The sequence below is a fragment of the Cynocephalus volans genome, chromosome 3, assembly GCF_027409185.1.
Source record: "Cynocephalus volans isolate mCynVol1 chromosome 3, mCynVol1.pri, whole genome shotgun sequence".
NCBI lineage: Eukaryota > Metazoa > Chordata > Mammalia > Dermoptera > Cynocephalidae > Cynocephalus > Cynocephalus volans.
This window is the reverse complement of record NC_084462.1, coordinates 68,336,319-68,353,271: the sequence shown is the minus strand read 5'-3', so window position 1 is coordinate 68,353,271 and position 16,953 is coordinate 68,336,319. Positions and strand designations below refer to the sequence as shown.

Here is a 16,953-nt window from a genome sequence, read left to right as displayed (position 1 = left end):
GTAGAAAATCACTGTTCTTTCATTTTTAACTTGACTGCTCACAAGATAAACATTTTTATATTTCTTAATTCTATGAACTGCACATATTATAGTACCTGAAATATAATAAAATAATTGTTGAATAAATATATTGACTATTCATATTCTTTGCTCATTTTTATCTTGAGGTGTTGTTCTTTTTCTTATTGACATGAATAAATACTCTTAAAGCCTTGAAGTATATAAAGTGCCTGGACAATATCTATTAAGAACAGGCCCTCTGCCTTCCCTACCCTTTCCTTTGTATAAAACCTCATTTAATTTCAAAAAATCCTCAATAGTGAGTGGCATTATTCCTATTTTATAGATAAGTACATTGAGACTCAGAGATTAAGTTATCTAAGGTTTCTCAATTGTAAAATCCTACTTTGAGGAACAAAAGCAAACCAGGCTAAAGGCTTAGGTATACTATTTTCAGGATTCTATGTCTGTCAAAAGAAATTTTTCAGCAGACTGATAATCTATAAAATAAAGTCAGATAATACTTCTAAAACAGATGATAGAGGAAAAGCTACAAGTAATGATATAAAAGACCTCAGAATTTTGAGAGTTCTGGTCAAGATGGTGGAATAGACAGTCCCCAGTGTCACTCTCTCCCAGAAATCAACCAATTTACAACTATATAAAAAAGCAACAACAGCCAAGCTGGGGCCGCTAGAGCTCAGGGGAAGAGGAGGAGAGACCTATGGAGTGCATGAAGGCGGGAGAAACCATGATGAGAGAAAGAAAAAACTGCTCTGACCATTTCATGTTGTGGACGCTTTAAGCCTGGAGCTGCTGAACACATGGAGCAGGAGCTGGCAAAAGCCACAGCTGTGCCCTTAGGATGGAGTTGCTTGGAGGCGGCAGGGAAGAAAAGGGCGTTTATGGCCCCCAGGCCAGCAAAACCACTAATAGGGTTTCCGTGGACCCACATAGGAGATAGGAGCCACAACAACTGAAAAAAATGGAGCCACTCAGAGGCTGCTGAGTCATTGCAAGGGAATGGTGCATGGCCCATCCCGTGCTGCAAACAAAGGAAGTGTTTGCAGCACAGGTAGTGGGAGAGATGAGCCCACTGGGGGAACACTGGGGCACAAGAAGGACAGCTGATCTGCATGCCAATCAACATAGGACCAATCAGAGGAGACCGGTCAGGAATATAGAATTGCATGGGGTACAGTCTGATGAAAAGACTCAGGCCCAGATAAGAGTTACTTCACAACCCAGGTGCACCAAGTATCTGGAGAGCCACAAGTACCTATAAAATCAACCATTATAACCTGTGCTGCACCAAAAGCCTTCCCTAGGGAAGCAGCAGCAAAGCAGCAATTTAGTTAAATCACAGAGCTCAAGTACTGGTCCCAACAGGAAATTTCCTGACTTTAGAAGTAAGCAAAGGACAAAAAAACTAATTCCAGCTCAGACACACTGCCAGTGCCTTGGGTCCACCTGGGGATGTGAGGCTTGGAGCCAGGGACTAGAGCCCCCCTCCCACAACCAGGCACACTGCGCCAGCGCCTCAGGGCCCACCCAGGGACCCAAGGGATGAAGCCAGGGACTGGACTCCCCTCCCCTCAACCAGGCACACTGTGCCAGTGCCGCAGGGCCTGCCTAGGGATCCAAGGGATGGAGCCAGGGACCTGGCCCCCTCCCACAATGAGGCACACCGCCAGTGCCTTGGGGCCCACCTGGGGGCCTGAGGCATGGAGCTGGGGACCAGACCTGCCTCCCACAACCAGGCACACTGCAACAGCACCTTGGGGTCCACCTAGGGACCTGAGGCATGGAGCCAGGGACTAGACTCCCCTCCCATAACCGAGCACACTGTGCCAGTGCCTCAGGGCCCCCCTGGGTACCAGAGGCATGGAGTTGGGAACTGGACACCCTCCCACAACTAGGCATACCACCAGCACCAAGGAGCATGCCATAAACATCACCTTCATGTGGGTGGCCCACCACAGCCACCACAATAACCACGGCTGCTGCAAAAGTGGCTAGACACCACAACCACCATGCAAATGGTCTGCCAGCCACTGGAGTGCATTGACACAAGGAGAGTCACCAGCAGAGATAGAAAAAAGAAGAAAATGTATCTCTCCATAAAGTCCATTCCAGAGTGAAAGAAGAAGCATCAGCTCTATGATAATACTGGGGGACCTGATTACACCTCTCAGCATTGGACAGATCATGTAGGCAACAAATCAACAGAGTAACCATTATTCTTTCAGAAGGAGAGAAGAAATCTAGGGTAATTGGGGGAGGAGGGAGGGGGAGGAGGGAGATTTGACAAGGGGTAAAAGAATAAGTATGATTTGTAACAATATATATGCTAATAATATTGATTTGATCAACATATCTCAATGCTGAATCCCCAAAATATGTATAATCAATTTTGATTCAATAAAAATCAAATAAATAAATAGATAGATAGATAGATAAATAAATAAATAAATAAAAATAAAAGATTTCAGAATTTTGTTTACAAATGATAGGGGATGACTGATAATCCTGTTTATTAGTAATGTAGACATAAATATTCTAGAATTAGAATTTGCCATTGGCAGGGTGAATCCAGGTTTTATGGACCCTAAAGCTTAACATTTTCAGGGGAAAGTGAAGAAGATCAGAGGAGGAGGGGAGGAAAATGAAATAGTGGCAGCAAAATAGCTGAAACAGGGAACAAGGAGGTGAGAGGAAATGAAGTTTAGAGAGGCAGTCACCCTCAAGATAATTTCAAACCTTATAGTCATGGTAAGAACTCGGGTTTATTCTGAGAAACAACAGAAATCACTAGAGTTTTTCGTAGAGATAGACCAATTATGAGGCTATACATAGTGTATTGGACTGTTGTGATAGCAGTGGATGTGATGTGAAATGGTCAGATACTAGAGATATTTTGAAGGTAGGGTCTTAATCAGACTCCTACCTTTTTTTCCATCCACCCCCATATAAACATGTAACACTTAAACCAATCAAAGTACTGGCTCAACTTGCCAGGTTCTTCACTCCCACGCATTTGTACATATTCCTTCCCACTGGCCCAGATATTGCCTAAGCTACTACTCACTTGTCAAGAACTAGCAAAATATCTTTTCTTCTGCAAAGCATTCCTTTATTCCTTCTTTCTATATTTCAACAGCACTCCGTACTATTTCTACTATAATATTTATCACATCTGACAGTAATAATTTTTTAAATTCCTGTTCTCCACTAATAGATTATACACTCCTCTAGGACTTAATTCATCCTTGTAATTACAGAAATTATCATAAAACATGCAATAGAGATATATAATACAATAGATAAAAACATAAATAATGGTAAAATTTTCTCAAATATCTTTGGAAAATGTCTTCTGAACTGCAAGTACTTATATTTGTAAAATCCTAAATAGCCCTCATTTTCTTTAGAAATGAGGAAAAATTCCTAAAAAGCTCCCTCTCTACCCCTTAGTTCAGAAAAAGGATCATATCTATACCTTGCATGAATAAACATTTTTAGTTTTCTGCCATTTTAGGAACCCACCATTCATAACAAGTCCGGTCACTGAATTCAAGGCACATTTGTCATTCTGAATTTTTGTAAAGGCATAAATGATTACTCCCTAGGTACCTGATAAACCTACTCTTAAATGTATCCATAGAAATATTATATGATATACTCAGACCATCAATCTGAAAATACTTTCATAACATAAAAAACAGAATATAACTTACCAAATCATTTTCTTTTTTCCTTCTTTTCTTTCTTTCTGTTTTTGGCACCTGGCAGGGAGAGTAGACAGAAATACAGAAATTGTGATAACAGAGACTAACATATTCTCTGATTTCTTTGCAAATGTTGAGATATTTGTTCAACAGGTAATAGAATAAGCAGCTCTTTATTCTTTATGAGGAACTGTGCAGCACTAATAAATAAATGTGAGATAATGTTTAAGTTAGGTAAAAATGCTAATAAAAGCAATGGAATGGAAGAATACTTTAAAAATTATTCTCATTTTAAACCTCAGTTCTGTCCAGAAGCCACATCATATTAATTTGTTTATTTTATTTTAATAATTAATTATTTTGTAAAGGATTTTTTTTTTTTGGAACTGGTCAGTACAGGGATCTGAACCCTTGATCTTGTTGCCTTGGTGTTATCAGCACCACACTCTAACCAAGTGAGCTAACTGGCCAACCCTATTTTAATCATTAATCTAATGATTATTAGTTTTAAAGATTTTACTTTACATATTTTGGCTCTAGAAAACACAGAGCCAAAACATCTATCACAGAGCTAAATTTAAAAAGGTATCATTTGGAACATGAAAAAGCTCTTTTACATATGACATATTCCTGATAGCCATAGTATAGAACAATCTTAATCTAACCTTTTAAACTTATAAACAAAGCCAGTAAGAGTATAGTAAAAATCTTCTGCATAAAATAAAGACCTTAACCGAAATCTAGAACAGAAGAACTTTCAAGGGCTTGTGTATATCTGACTACTTCAAAAATAATTTAACACAGTTTGCAAATCTAAATACATATAAACTAGAATAACTAAAAATAAAATGGAACATGATCAGTACAAAGGACTGATGGTATTCCTGATGTGACTTTCCAAATTATTTCATCTAGGGTACTAAAAAGAAACATATTGATAAATTTATCTAAGCCTGCTATCTCTTCTGTAACATGGATTTCATAATAGTTATTTAAGAGGGCTTAAGCAAGAATCAAATAAAATATTAAACATCTACTGCAATTCTTGGGGCATAGTAGACACCAAAAAATAAAGGTTATTATTACTGTTATACAGATTTCCCCAAACCACATTTTCCTAAAACCTAATTCAAGGGGAAATAAAATCTGTGGGTCCTTATATAAAGGCCACTAGATGATGTAATGAGTTATATCTTTAACCATTTCAAAACGAAATTCAGTAACTGATCTTTATTAAAGCTGAGAGTATAAATTTGAGGGCACAACATATTTTCACTCAGTGAAGAATGTATTAATTGTAGAAGGTTTAGAAAATACAGCCTGATGAACTTATAAGAGAGTACGGAGTTTGGAGTATCTAAAGTAGTGTTAAGTTGACATGTTCTCCCAAACAGATTCTTAAGAAGAATTCATAATTGAATCCTTTTAGAAATCAAAATATATCCACACACTTACCTTTGTGACTGTGCAATCTGAAGTCTTGAATTCGTTCATATACTCATCTAAAAATACTTTAAAAGTGTTGACCCAAACTCTTACTGGAGATTCACTCCAATTGCGCTGCTCAAGCCTCATGGTCTTTTCTAGAATCTGTTCAAATAATGCGTAGAGGTCTTTATAACGTATGCTTTTCCCATCATCCATCTAATAAGCAATAAGAGAAGAAATGTAAGGTGTTTATCAAGAAATTCTTCACATACAGAAGACTGATAAAACTTGTACTGGGTGATATTTAGAATAAAGATTAGTATCATGCTATACTCTCTAATGAGCATGCCTATGAGGTCATATGGTATTTAACTCCCACTATGGTATGGAACGGATACAAAATAAAACCTTCTAAGTTTTAGTAAAAGACCTAACAGTTCAAACAATTTTCAGTAAGTTCTAGAAATTTCTCTCTTAAATCTGGCTTTTTAATTTTATTTAGCTACAAAGATTATTTGTATCCCTCTTAATTATTTTCTCCCCAGAAAATAACTTGTTTAGATAGCTGTACTCTAAAATTGAAAGAATGAACACTTGGATCTCAGCCTAATGATACATCACGTAACCTTCCCAAAGACGAGGGACATGCCCAGAGTAATACCAAATTACTTGCAAAGGAATCTACATGGAATCCCTTTTAGTTTATTTAAATGAGATCTGGAATCTTTATAAGAAAGGAAAAAAAGGGTTTTAAGTAATCAAAAAGTATTATATACATTTAGAATTTATTTCCCTTTCATCTTTTCAGATTTAGATGTTGAACTTTTTTGATCCAGGGTTAGAAAACCACTACTAAGCTCTGTTTCACAATGTTCTCTCTTCCCATGTGATTCAAAGTACACTGGAGCATCCAACATCCCTGAGTCCCTAATCTAGGAAACAGAGGTATAAGGCAGAGAAAGACATGAGAGCTTAAGTTGCTGGGCAGAATTAGAAAAATGTAGACAACTTTGTTCCTCCTCAAACCGAGTAATTTTCCATTAGCTGACTTCTATATTATAGTCTTGAAATTCCTGCTCTCAGACTGCATGGTTCCTGTTTTTAAACAGCAAAAAAAATCTTATGCTGAGAAAGGTATAAAAGTAGAGTATACACTAAAATGTTTTCCTGATTTCTCTCTTCACAGTGAACTAAAATCAATTAAATATGAATTATTTTTTACAGAATATGACAATTCATAAATGCTAACGATTCTACAGACCAAAGCATTAATTATTATATATTTTAGCACCAAAAATAAATTTTCTAAAACATGACCACTAGCATGTGAAAGTATAAATTAAATTTGAAAGTGATGTAAACTGATATATAGAAATCAGTGAACATCAACAGCCCTAATTCCACTGAAAGAAAATAAATAATACATTCCACACAGGAGAATTAGAAGTTATAGCTTGGAAACACAGATATAAGGAATATAAGAACTAAAAATACTAGAGAGCCACTGGGTGAAATAGAATCATACCCACAACATCTGAAGTCAGTATTTCTAAAAGATGAAAAAATACTCATAAGGGGGGAAAAAACTACTCAGGGAAATTCTAGGAAGTGATTAATCTGAAGTCATTCAGGATGCTTTCCTTTACCTGTCCCTAAAACAAAAACCAGGGATATTATCTTCTACAGCACTGTCAGATTTTTTTTTTTTGGGGGGGGGGGGGCAGCTGGCTGGTAAGAGGATCCAAACCCTTGACCTTGGTGTTAGCACCACACTCTAACCAAGTGAACTACTGAATATCTCCTAACATAGCCCAACTCACCGCCAACGCAGATGAATAAAAGCTGAAGATATTCTGGCGAAATTCTTTCAGGGCTTTTTTAAATACAACATCCACTAGTGTATCCTTCTTGCTGTCTTCATTATCTAGGTCATTCATCTGGGGATCAGAGAAAGAGTTTTCATACATGATCTATTAATTGAAAAGATGTTATGCAACAGTAGATACATTGTCTCTTCAATAATGACTTGTCCTCAAAGTAAAAGCCATAGGGACCCAGGTAAAAGTATTTCTAGATAGCCGAACTACTACTACTACTAGATGATTTCTAAGGTCCGTTCTAAAAAAAAACTTCAAGAGTGCAATGACAAGACTCACCTTCACATATAAAATGTAATGTGACAACTATAGTAAAATGGAAGCTAATGATAAAGCTTAAAACCTTAAATCCTACCTACCTAAGTCTGACTAATGCATATTGTATTATTTGTACCTTTCCGATAAACAGACCACTTAATTTATTCAAGCATATGTAACCTTGATATCTAGATATCTCAGGATGTACTAATCCTCACACATACAAGCATTCCATATCCAACGTTGTGCAGACGCCTAACTCAGCAAGCAAAGTGTACCTTTTTCAGAAGAAATTCATCCATGCTTTTTAAATCACTGGCACTGGCTATGATCTGGACAGAGTCATTTTGCCAATGCACAGAATCTGAAGCCACATTGCTGATCTTTACACTTCGCTTGTGTTTTGCTTTTGGAGAAGGTTCTTTGTTCTCTTTGAACTCCTTCCGGCAACTACCAGGCAGCTCTGGGCTCAAAGGAGGTGTTGGGTGATACTCAGCGAAGTCTACAATTCAAGATACAGTATCCAAAAAGACATATTTAGTAAAAACATTAATAATCTCCACCTCCTTCTTTTTAAGTTCCTTAGTAAGTCACTGAAAGAAACATATGCAAACATCTGAAAAGCAATAACATTAATGTTTGAAGTCAGGCAGGTAGGCAAAAAATTTGTACAGAAAATGTATTTAAGAATTACCATTTTTTAATGGGAAATGTTAACACATCTCCCAAGGAGCTGAGGTCTGATACTGAAAACCTGCACGGAAGTGCTTTGTAGAACCTGAATCTGAAAGACCTCAGGCCCAAAGAAATGAGAGGAGAACATGCAACCATGCTAGCATATTAAATGCCGACTGGAAGAACATCCAGGTACATACAAGCTCAACAAACAAAGTTTGATAATTATCATTATTTCTTTACTATGGTCTAAAGCCATGAATATTTCAATGGTAATATCTGGTGGTAGCCTGTCAACCTGGTAGGGAGCCAGGTAACTCAACTGGCTTATTACTGCTTGGTTCTCTTCAGTATTTAGGATGTTCTTATATATCCCCCAAGGAACTGAATTACTCACAGAATTCCTGGAACGAACTGAACTGGCTTTGTATACAACATTGACAAGCACAACAATTTTTCTCTGCTATTGTTTACACTGGAGAAATTGGATTCCATACAGTCCATTACAATCTAGAACTAGACTGGGTTTTCCAGAGCCCTGTCTGGAGTTTGATGAGAATGTTGGCCTTTCTGGTTTCACACACACTTGTTTCCTCAACATGTATGCTTCTTACCCTCTGTCCAGTGGTATCTCCTAACTCCATCTGAAAGTTAACTCTGATAATAAAGGAAAAAAGTAGCCCCTACATGCTAAATGCCACCTCAGGCAGGGATTGATACAAACCTAATCTCAGATATGACCACAGAATAAAGACTATAAAGATATAGTATACAAATATTCAAATTGATATCAACTGATTTTAATTCCTATATAACTTGGATATAAGTATCTAATTATTTCATTTAGCAAAGTCAGTATCTTTCTTAAAATAAAAGAAATAATGGTTACTAAAGAAATTGTCTATAATCCCATTTTAGCATTGAAAACAATGGTTACCTTAATAAATTTTTACCCAAATATAAGTAAAAAGCTATAATCCTAACTTTTATACATGTTTCCTCATAATCCTAACTTTTATACATATTTCCTTATGATATATTTTCTCAACTAAAGAGCTTTATGTTTCTTTCTTGGGAATTAGCAGCAAAAACATAACTGTAGAAAATAAAAAATTGAGAATAATTACTGTCAACCAGACAAGATATAAGAAATTGATCTTATTACAGTAAGAGGACACACACACACACACACACACACACACACACACCCCCAAAAAAAAAAAAGAGAGAGAGAGAGAGAAAGATCACTTTAGTAAGGGAATGGTGAGGAATTCTAACTTTTCCAAATTAAATTTGTAATATACACTTAATTTACTACTGTTTTTTATCCGCATCAGTGTGTCAAGTGATAGTAGCAAAGCCACAAAACTAAAAGACAGGGGTCTAACTTCTCTATCATACCTTCCTCTGACACACAGAGCTGAGAGGTGCCTCTGCTCCAGCCCAACCATTTCTATCTGAAGCCTGGTGATCATTCCTCCTTGTGCCTTTATTTCACCCTAGATATGAGAAGTTTTTGCTTACTTAATGTAACTGGGTCTGTTCTTTCCTTCTGTAAAAGATAATAACTCTTTTCGTAGGACCTCTATTTTAGTCAATGTTGGTATTTCACCCACTCACTACCATATATCCATTTCTGATGTATACCTCTGTTGAAGATAGCTAACATCTTTACACAGTAGCTAAAAACTCTCAGGCATGCCTGAGAAAAGGGATATGGAAAAACTGGTAAGTTTCTAATATTGAAATTACTAGAATCCTTGGAGAATTAATCATTCCAGCATTTACACCTTGGTGGGAGTGCAAATCAGTGCAGCCATTATGGAAAACAGTATGCAGCTTTCTCAAACAACTACAGGTAGAACTACGATATGATCCAGCAATCCCACTTCTGGGTATATACACAAAGGAATGGAAGTCATCACGTTGAAGGGATATGCACTCCCATGTTCATCACAGCTCTATTTACGATAACCGAGATATGGTACCAACCAAAATGTCCACCAACAGATGACTGCATAAAGAAAATGTGGTACATACACAATGGAATACAACTCTGCCATAAGAAAGAATGAAATTCTGCCATTCTCACCAACATGGATGAGCCTGGAGAAAATTACGTGAAGTGAAATAAGCCAGGCAAAGAAAGAGAAATACCACATGTCCTCATTCATAAGTGAGAGCTAAGAAACAAAGACAGACAGACCGTAATAAAATGTTGAACTTTCAGAAGGAGAGAACAGACCTACAGTTACTAGAGGTGGGGTGGGGGGGAGTAGGGAGTAACTGGGTAAAGGACACAAAAAGTAATTACGATTTGTAATGATGAACATGTAATATTGATTTGATCATCACATACTATAGACAAATACTGACAGTCAACTCTGTACCCCATAAATATGTATAAATAATAATAACAATAATAATAATAAAATAACTCTAGCATTTAGAAAGTTTAGTTTTCTCCATACATAAACTAACTATTGGGTACTTCTGAAAGCGTTAAGTGGTTCATGACACAAATGTTAACATAACAGCTACATGAGAAAATGCCAGGCATTTGCTAGGTATTGACATGTAGTAGATACTTGATATATAGCACAGTGGTTAAGAATATAGACTACAGAGCTGTACTGCCTGAATTCAAGTCTCAGCTCTTCCAATTACTACACAAGGGATCTTCAAAAAGTTCATGGGAAATACACATTATGAAAAAATTATGCATGAATTACAAATTTTTTTGCACCAAAATAAACTCATACTAACTTGTTATAACATCTGAACAGGATCTAGTTTGTGGCACTAAGAAGGATAAAACATCAGTCTGAAAAGAGCCCCTATTAAAGCAACATGAATTCTGCTGAAATGGAAGCAAGAATAAATTTCAAATTTATGGTGAAGCTTGGGTGGAAGAATGGTGACATCATTGGTGTTTTAAGAAAAGCTGATGGGGACAATGCCCCAAAGAAAGAGCAGTTTGCAGATGGATAACTAGTTTGAAGAAGGGATGAGACGATGTTGAAGATGAAGCCTGCAGGGGCAGACCAACTACACTGATTTGTAAGGAAAAAATTAATCTTGTTCATGCCCTAACTGAAGAGGATTGAAGATTAACAGCGGAAACAATAGCCAATACCAAAGACATCTCAGTTGGTTCAACTTACACAATTCTGACTGAAAGTCTACAGTTGAGCAAACCTGCTTGACGGAGGCCAAAGCTGTTGCACCCAAATCAGCTACAGAGAAGAGCTTAGCTTTCAATGGAAATTTTAAATAAGTGGGATCAAGATCCTGAAATATTTCTTTTAAGAATTTTAACTGGAGATGAAACATGGCTTTACCATTATGATCCTGAAGACAAAGCACAATCACAGCCATGGCCACCAAGAGATAGAAGTGGCACAGTCAAAGCAAAAGCACACAAGTCAAAAGCAAAGGTCATGGCAACAGTGCTTTGGGGGATGCTCAAGGCATTTTGTTTCCTGACTTTCTGGAGGGCCAAGGAATAATAATGTTTGTTTATATGGAAGTGTTTTGAGAAAATTAGCCAAAACTTTAGAAGAAAAACACCCAGGAAAGCTTCACCACACAGTCCTTCTCCACCATGACAATGTTCCTGCTCATACCTCTTATCAAACAAGGGCAATTTTGCGAGAGTTCTGATAAGAAATCATTAGGCATCCAACTTACAGTCCTGATTTGGCTCCTTCTGACTTCTTTTTGTTTACTAATCTTAAAAAATGCTTAAAGGGTACCTGTTTTTCTTCATTTAATAATGTAAGAAAGACTGCATTGACTTAGTTAAATTCCCAGGACCCTCAGTTCTTTAGGAACAGTTTAAATGGCTGTTATCATTGCTTACAAAAGTTTCTTGCACTTGATAGAGCTTATGTTGAGAAATAAACTTTATATTTTTTATTTTTATCTTTTAATTCCATTTTTCCATGAACTTTTTGAAGTCTCCTCATATATGTACAAATAAATAATTTCTCTGTGCCTCAGTTTCCTCATCTATTAATTGGGAATGATAACCATACCAACCTCAAACAATTGTTGTGTGCTAAAAAGAAATGAGCTATGAAGCCATGAAAAGACATGGAGGAAACTTAAATGTATATTTCTAAGTGAAAGAAGTGAATGGGACCCACTCTAAACCTTAAGATGTAATATTTAACTATTAATTGCAATTTTGTGCCTCACAAACCACTTAAGTATTGCCTCTCTGTTGTCAAGAAGCCAATGTGAAAAGGTTACCTATTGCATGGTTCCAACATATATGACATTCTGGAAAAGGCAAAACTATGGAGATAGTAAAAAGATCAGTGGTTCGGGGGAGAGAGGAGTTGAGGGGAAAGAGGAATGAGTAGGTGGAACACACAGTTGTTTTAGGACAATTAAACTACTTTGTATGATACTATACTGACAAATACATGTCATTATACAGTTGTCTAAACCCGTAGAATGTACAACACCCACAGTAAACTATAATGTAAACAAACAAAAAAATATTGTTGCGAAGATCAACTGAGTTAATACATATAACATGCTTAGTACAGTGCCTTGTATGTAGTAAGCACTCAAGTGTTAGCTGCTCTTATTATTACTAAGAATACATACTTGGTTAGATGAAGGAATGATGGCTAAATTTTTACAGTTTAGAAAAGTAAGGCTAACCCAAGATTCAAAATTATTCTTGTGGTGGTTGATGATTCATTGTTTTGTGCCACATTTTCTTGCCTTCATGTAACTTTTTAATTAAAATTTAGGTAAGGAAGGATTTAACAATCCTGGTTCTATCTCATTAGAATATCTAGCCAACATAATTGCAATTATAAATACTTCAGGAACAGCAAACTTTCAGAAAGAGTAAATGGAAATTATGAAGATGAGCTCCACCCTTTATCCATTTTTACCATCTGGAAATTGCTGAGCTGGAATCACATCTGAGCCAGCAAACAGTGCTGAAACTTCTGATTGGATGGCAGGTTTCACTCTAGTAGTCTTCTTCTCTCCTTGTTTGCCTTTGGCCCAGAATCTCATCTTAGCTCTCTGAGGTCTGTTTAAAAAAATAAAAGTAAAAAAGAAAATCAGCATATCCCAGTGATACTATTTGTATATATCACTTTGAGCTTTATGAACCTTTCTAGTATATTAGCTCATTTAAACTTTGCATTTAAATTTAATCATATTTAACCTTCAATTTCACATTTAAACTTCACCTGGAAGGTAGATAGTTTCTTCATCTTGAATATAGAAATAAGACCCAAAAATTTAAATAATTTCCTAAAATAAATTAGCTACAAAGCAGTGGACCTGTGATTCCAACTCAGGTTTTCTGATTCTCAAACTGATATCTTTTCATTCTTCTCCTCCATCCAGCTTGGATTTAGTATATAGACAATTTAACAACAAAGAAAATACTTTTAAAGAAATCCCTAATACTACCACTTTAAAAAAACATTAGTTTACATTATTTTTGTAATTTCCTCCCAGTATTTATCCATAGCATGCCAATTTTAACATCACTGCAATCATGATGAAGATACCATTTTAAATCTTTCCACTCACCATTATGTAATAAAAGTTTTAATGTCACTATTTTATATTCATGAGTTATCTATATCATTAATTACCACAACATCCACTACTTATTTGAATTCTTATCTTGCTCCAGGCACAGTGCTAAGTACTTATACAGGATGTAGTGAATTGAATTATGTCCTCCCAAAACCCAGTGAAGCTTGAATTGTGTCTCCCAAGTTTTACGTATTAGAAACTTAGCCTCCATTGTGACTGCTAAGAGTGTGGGAAATCGTTTTATAGTAATTAAAAGGTGGAGCCTTGAAGAGGTGATTGGATTGTAGGACCACGCAGTAGTGAATGGATTAAAAATGATGGTGAGGGGCATGGGTCTGAGGGCTTTAAAAGAAGAGGAGAGTCTGTCTCTCTCTCTCTCCCTGGGTCACTGTTGCCACCACCAAATGGACTATGGACTTCCCAGCTTCAGAAACTGTAAGCAATAAATTTCATTTTCTTTATAAAACACCCAGTTCCAGGTATTTTGTTATAAGCAACAGAAACAGACTAATATGTAGGATTACCTTATTTAACTATAACGACATTACTTTTAACAAACTACTATAAATATTTTACAGGTGAAAAACTGGAGACTTTAAACATTAGGTAGCTTTCCAAGGTTATACAGCCAGTGAGTAACAAAGTTGAGAATCACACTTACTACACTACATTGCCTCTTAGAGCTTATACATCCTCTTTAATCATATAAATCAAGGAAGTACCTTCAAATAATAACAACTCATATTTACTGACCATATATTATGTATTCTAACCTTGTACTAGGAGGCTTACTTGTACATTAATTTGTTTTTTCATCTGTATGTTCATTCACTCAATAAAAAAAAATACTTGAGCATATATTAGGTGACAGGAACTACATATGATATCCCTAATTTTCACAACTACCATGATAAATAGGTATTATTATCCTTACTTTACATATGAGCAAACTGAAGCTCAGAGAACTGATGGAGATGGAAGTTAAAATCAGGCCTATCTAGTTTTGAAGCCCATGCTTTCTTCTTTTGTTTCTTTCTTTTTTTAAATAAAAAACTATACATTCATATATTATAAAGAGAAATTATTCTACAATGCATATTACAAACAACAGCATCCTTCTGCCACTCATACCATTTCCTGTTCCCTGGAGAGAATCCTTCTGAATGGATTTAACTGATTCTTCTGATATCAAACATGCTTATATTGCTGTCATACTCACAACCACAGATAATGATTAAGTATCTTCTACCACTCCTGTCCTACTCCCGCCACTAACATGTACCACCAATAGAATTATACTGTAATTTTAGCTAGATCAATATACAATATTTACTTGTAGCAATATTCAGTATTTATTATTATTATGCAAATAATATTCACAACCAAGGCATGTAGTTCCCTACATGACTTATTTGATTCTAGAGGTTTCTTTTTCAATTACTCATGAAAATTGTTTTGTTTTTCATTTGCTCACTTTTCTACATACAATTCACCTCCCATTTTGTGTATATCTCTTCTCACTATGTTCAACAAACATTAGATACTCCATCAGTTTCATCTTCTTGATGAAATGTTTCCCAGAGCCTTCTAACCTGTTCCAAGATGAAGTGGTTTCCCTATTGCTTGCTGTGCAGCTGTCATGTGAAAAGTTACTTTTATCATCATAATGGAGGTTCCTTTTGTCTCTTGTTTTACAACAACATGTTTTTTGATATGGGCCAATTATCATCCATTATGTTGGGCACTCAGTGGGCCCTTTCAATCTGTAAACTCATATCCTTCAGTTCTGTGAAATTTAGTTGAATGTATTATTAATAATTTGCTCCTCTCCATTTTCTCAGTTCTGTCTTTCCAGAGCTCCTATCATCGGGTCATTGGATTTCCTAAACTGATTCTCTAATTTTTTTTTATCTCTTCTACCCCTTCATCTTTTTGCTCAACTTTCTAAGGTATGTCGTCAATTTTCCTTCTAACCTTCTGAGTTGTTCATTTATGCTATCAAATTTTTAATTTTCTAAAGCTCTTTTTATTATGAAAGTTTCTCTTTCATGTACACTGTTTAGTTTCAATAAATGTAATTATATTTACTATACAGAAAGTCTTTGGGTATTTGTATTTGTCTGTCTTGAAGTTTTCTATTTGCTGCATAGTTTATTTCCTCCAAGTTGTATTTTATCTGTTAGTTTTGGTTTCTTCAATATAAAGTATTTTCTCAAATGTGTGATCACTGGTATCTGATTATGATTAAAAGTAGGCAAAAAAGGGACTGGCTGGTTTGCTCAGCTGGTCAGAGCATGGTGTTATAACACCAAGGTCAAGGGTTTGGATCCCCATACAAGCCAGCTACCTCCAAGCAGGGGGGAAAAAAAAGAGTAGGAAAAAAAAAAAGCTGCTTGGAAGCTCTAGTGTGTATTGTGGAGATCCTAGATTATAGTCTTCCTTATAGGGTTATCTGGCTGGTCAATTTTGCAGATAGAGCCCCTGATATCAATATCTTCATGTCTTTCCTTGAGGGCTAGCCAAAAGTCCTAAAGACTCTTTGAACCAGTTGCTTAGAGAGTATGGGAAATGTGGAAGCTGAGCAAAGGAAAAAGAGCTAGGGGATCGTACATTCAGAATGTAAACAGTCATTAAATTGCCTTGTCTAAATCATGTGCCTCAGCCATCAACTGTATCTGATAAACTCCAAGTCCAATGATCTTTTCTTTTACTCTTTTCAGAGAACAAATTTCTTATTTTGTCCTAGGACTAGGGAGAGTCAGTCAACTTCTTAGCTTTACCTAGTTGGTTTAGAATTCAGCTTTCTCTTGTCCATCAAGACATTTAAAATTTAAAGTCTATTTACTTTTTGGATACTACACTTTTATTGCAGTTTTTTCCACATCTGTTTTTGTTTCTGTTTTGTTTTGTTTTGTTTTTTGGTCCTTTGTACGTCTGGTCATTTTAGCAATTTGGGGGGAAGATGTGGAAGTTTAATCTGCTACCTCCAGGTATATGTTCTTTCTACTATATTATATCTTTTTTCTCAATATTTGATTTCCAATATAATCTGTTCTGGATTTGGGTTACCTTAGATTATGCCTCTACAGTCAGTGAGAAAGTAGTCTTTAATAGGGTTATGAACCAGAAAGATTTCAACATGATCTTGAAATTTTCAGTGAGGGCCCACATGCTTATATAACACAATAAGGGACAAAGAAATTTATTTGAAAAATAATTCCATGAGCTCTCTTAAAAAGAACAGAATTATTTCCTGAAAGTCCTTTCCAGGTCCATTTCTACAACACTTAGCTCAGAACAGAATCCAAGTCCAAAGGTGGAACATATTTTCAGTCTCATCTGGTCTAATCTCTAGTTTTACAACAAAAGACTACAAGTCATATAATGATTTAGAGACTTCCCCTAAATCA

General features: G+C 35.9%; 1 protein-coding gene across 1 annotated transcript in view; it reads right to left on the bottom strand.

Moving 5' to 3' along the window:
• MYO9A (myosin IXA) overlaps nucleotides 1-16,953 on the bottom strand; it is a 301,341-nt gene that overhangs the window by 69,804 nt on the left and 214,584 nt on the right. The window contains exons 27-31 of the mRNA XM_063090574.1: nucleotides 12,880-13,022; nucleotides 7,570-7,793; nucleotides 6,977-7,093; nucleotides 5,184-5,372; nucleotides 3,738-3,785 (exon numbers count right to left, since the gene is read on the bottom strand). Of these exons, the coding sequence (XP_062946644.1) occupies nucleotides 3,738-3,785; nucleotides 5,184-5,372; nucleotides 6,977-7,093; nucleotides 7,570-7,793; nucleotides 12,880-13,022 (721 nt within the window). The remainder of the gene's footprint in view (nucleotides 1-3,737; nucleotides 3,786-5,183; nucleotides 5,373-6,976; nucleotides 7,094-7,569; nucleotides 7,794-12,879; nucleotides 13,023-16,953) is intronic.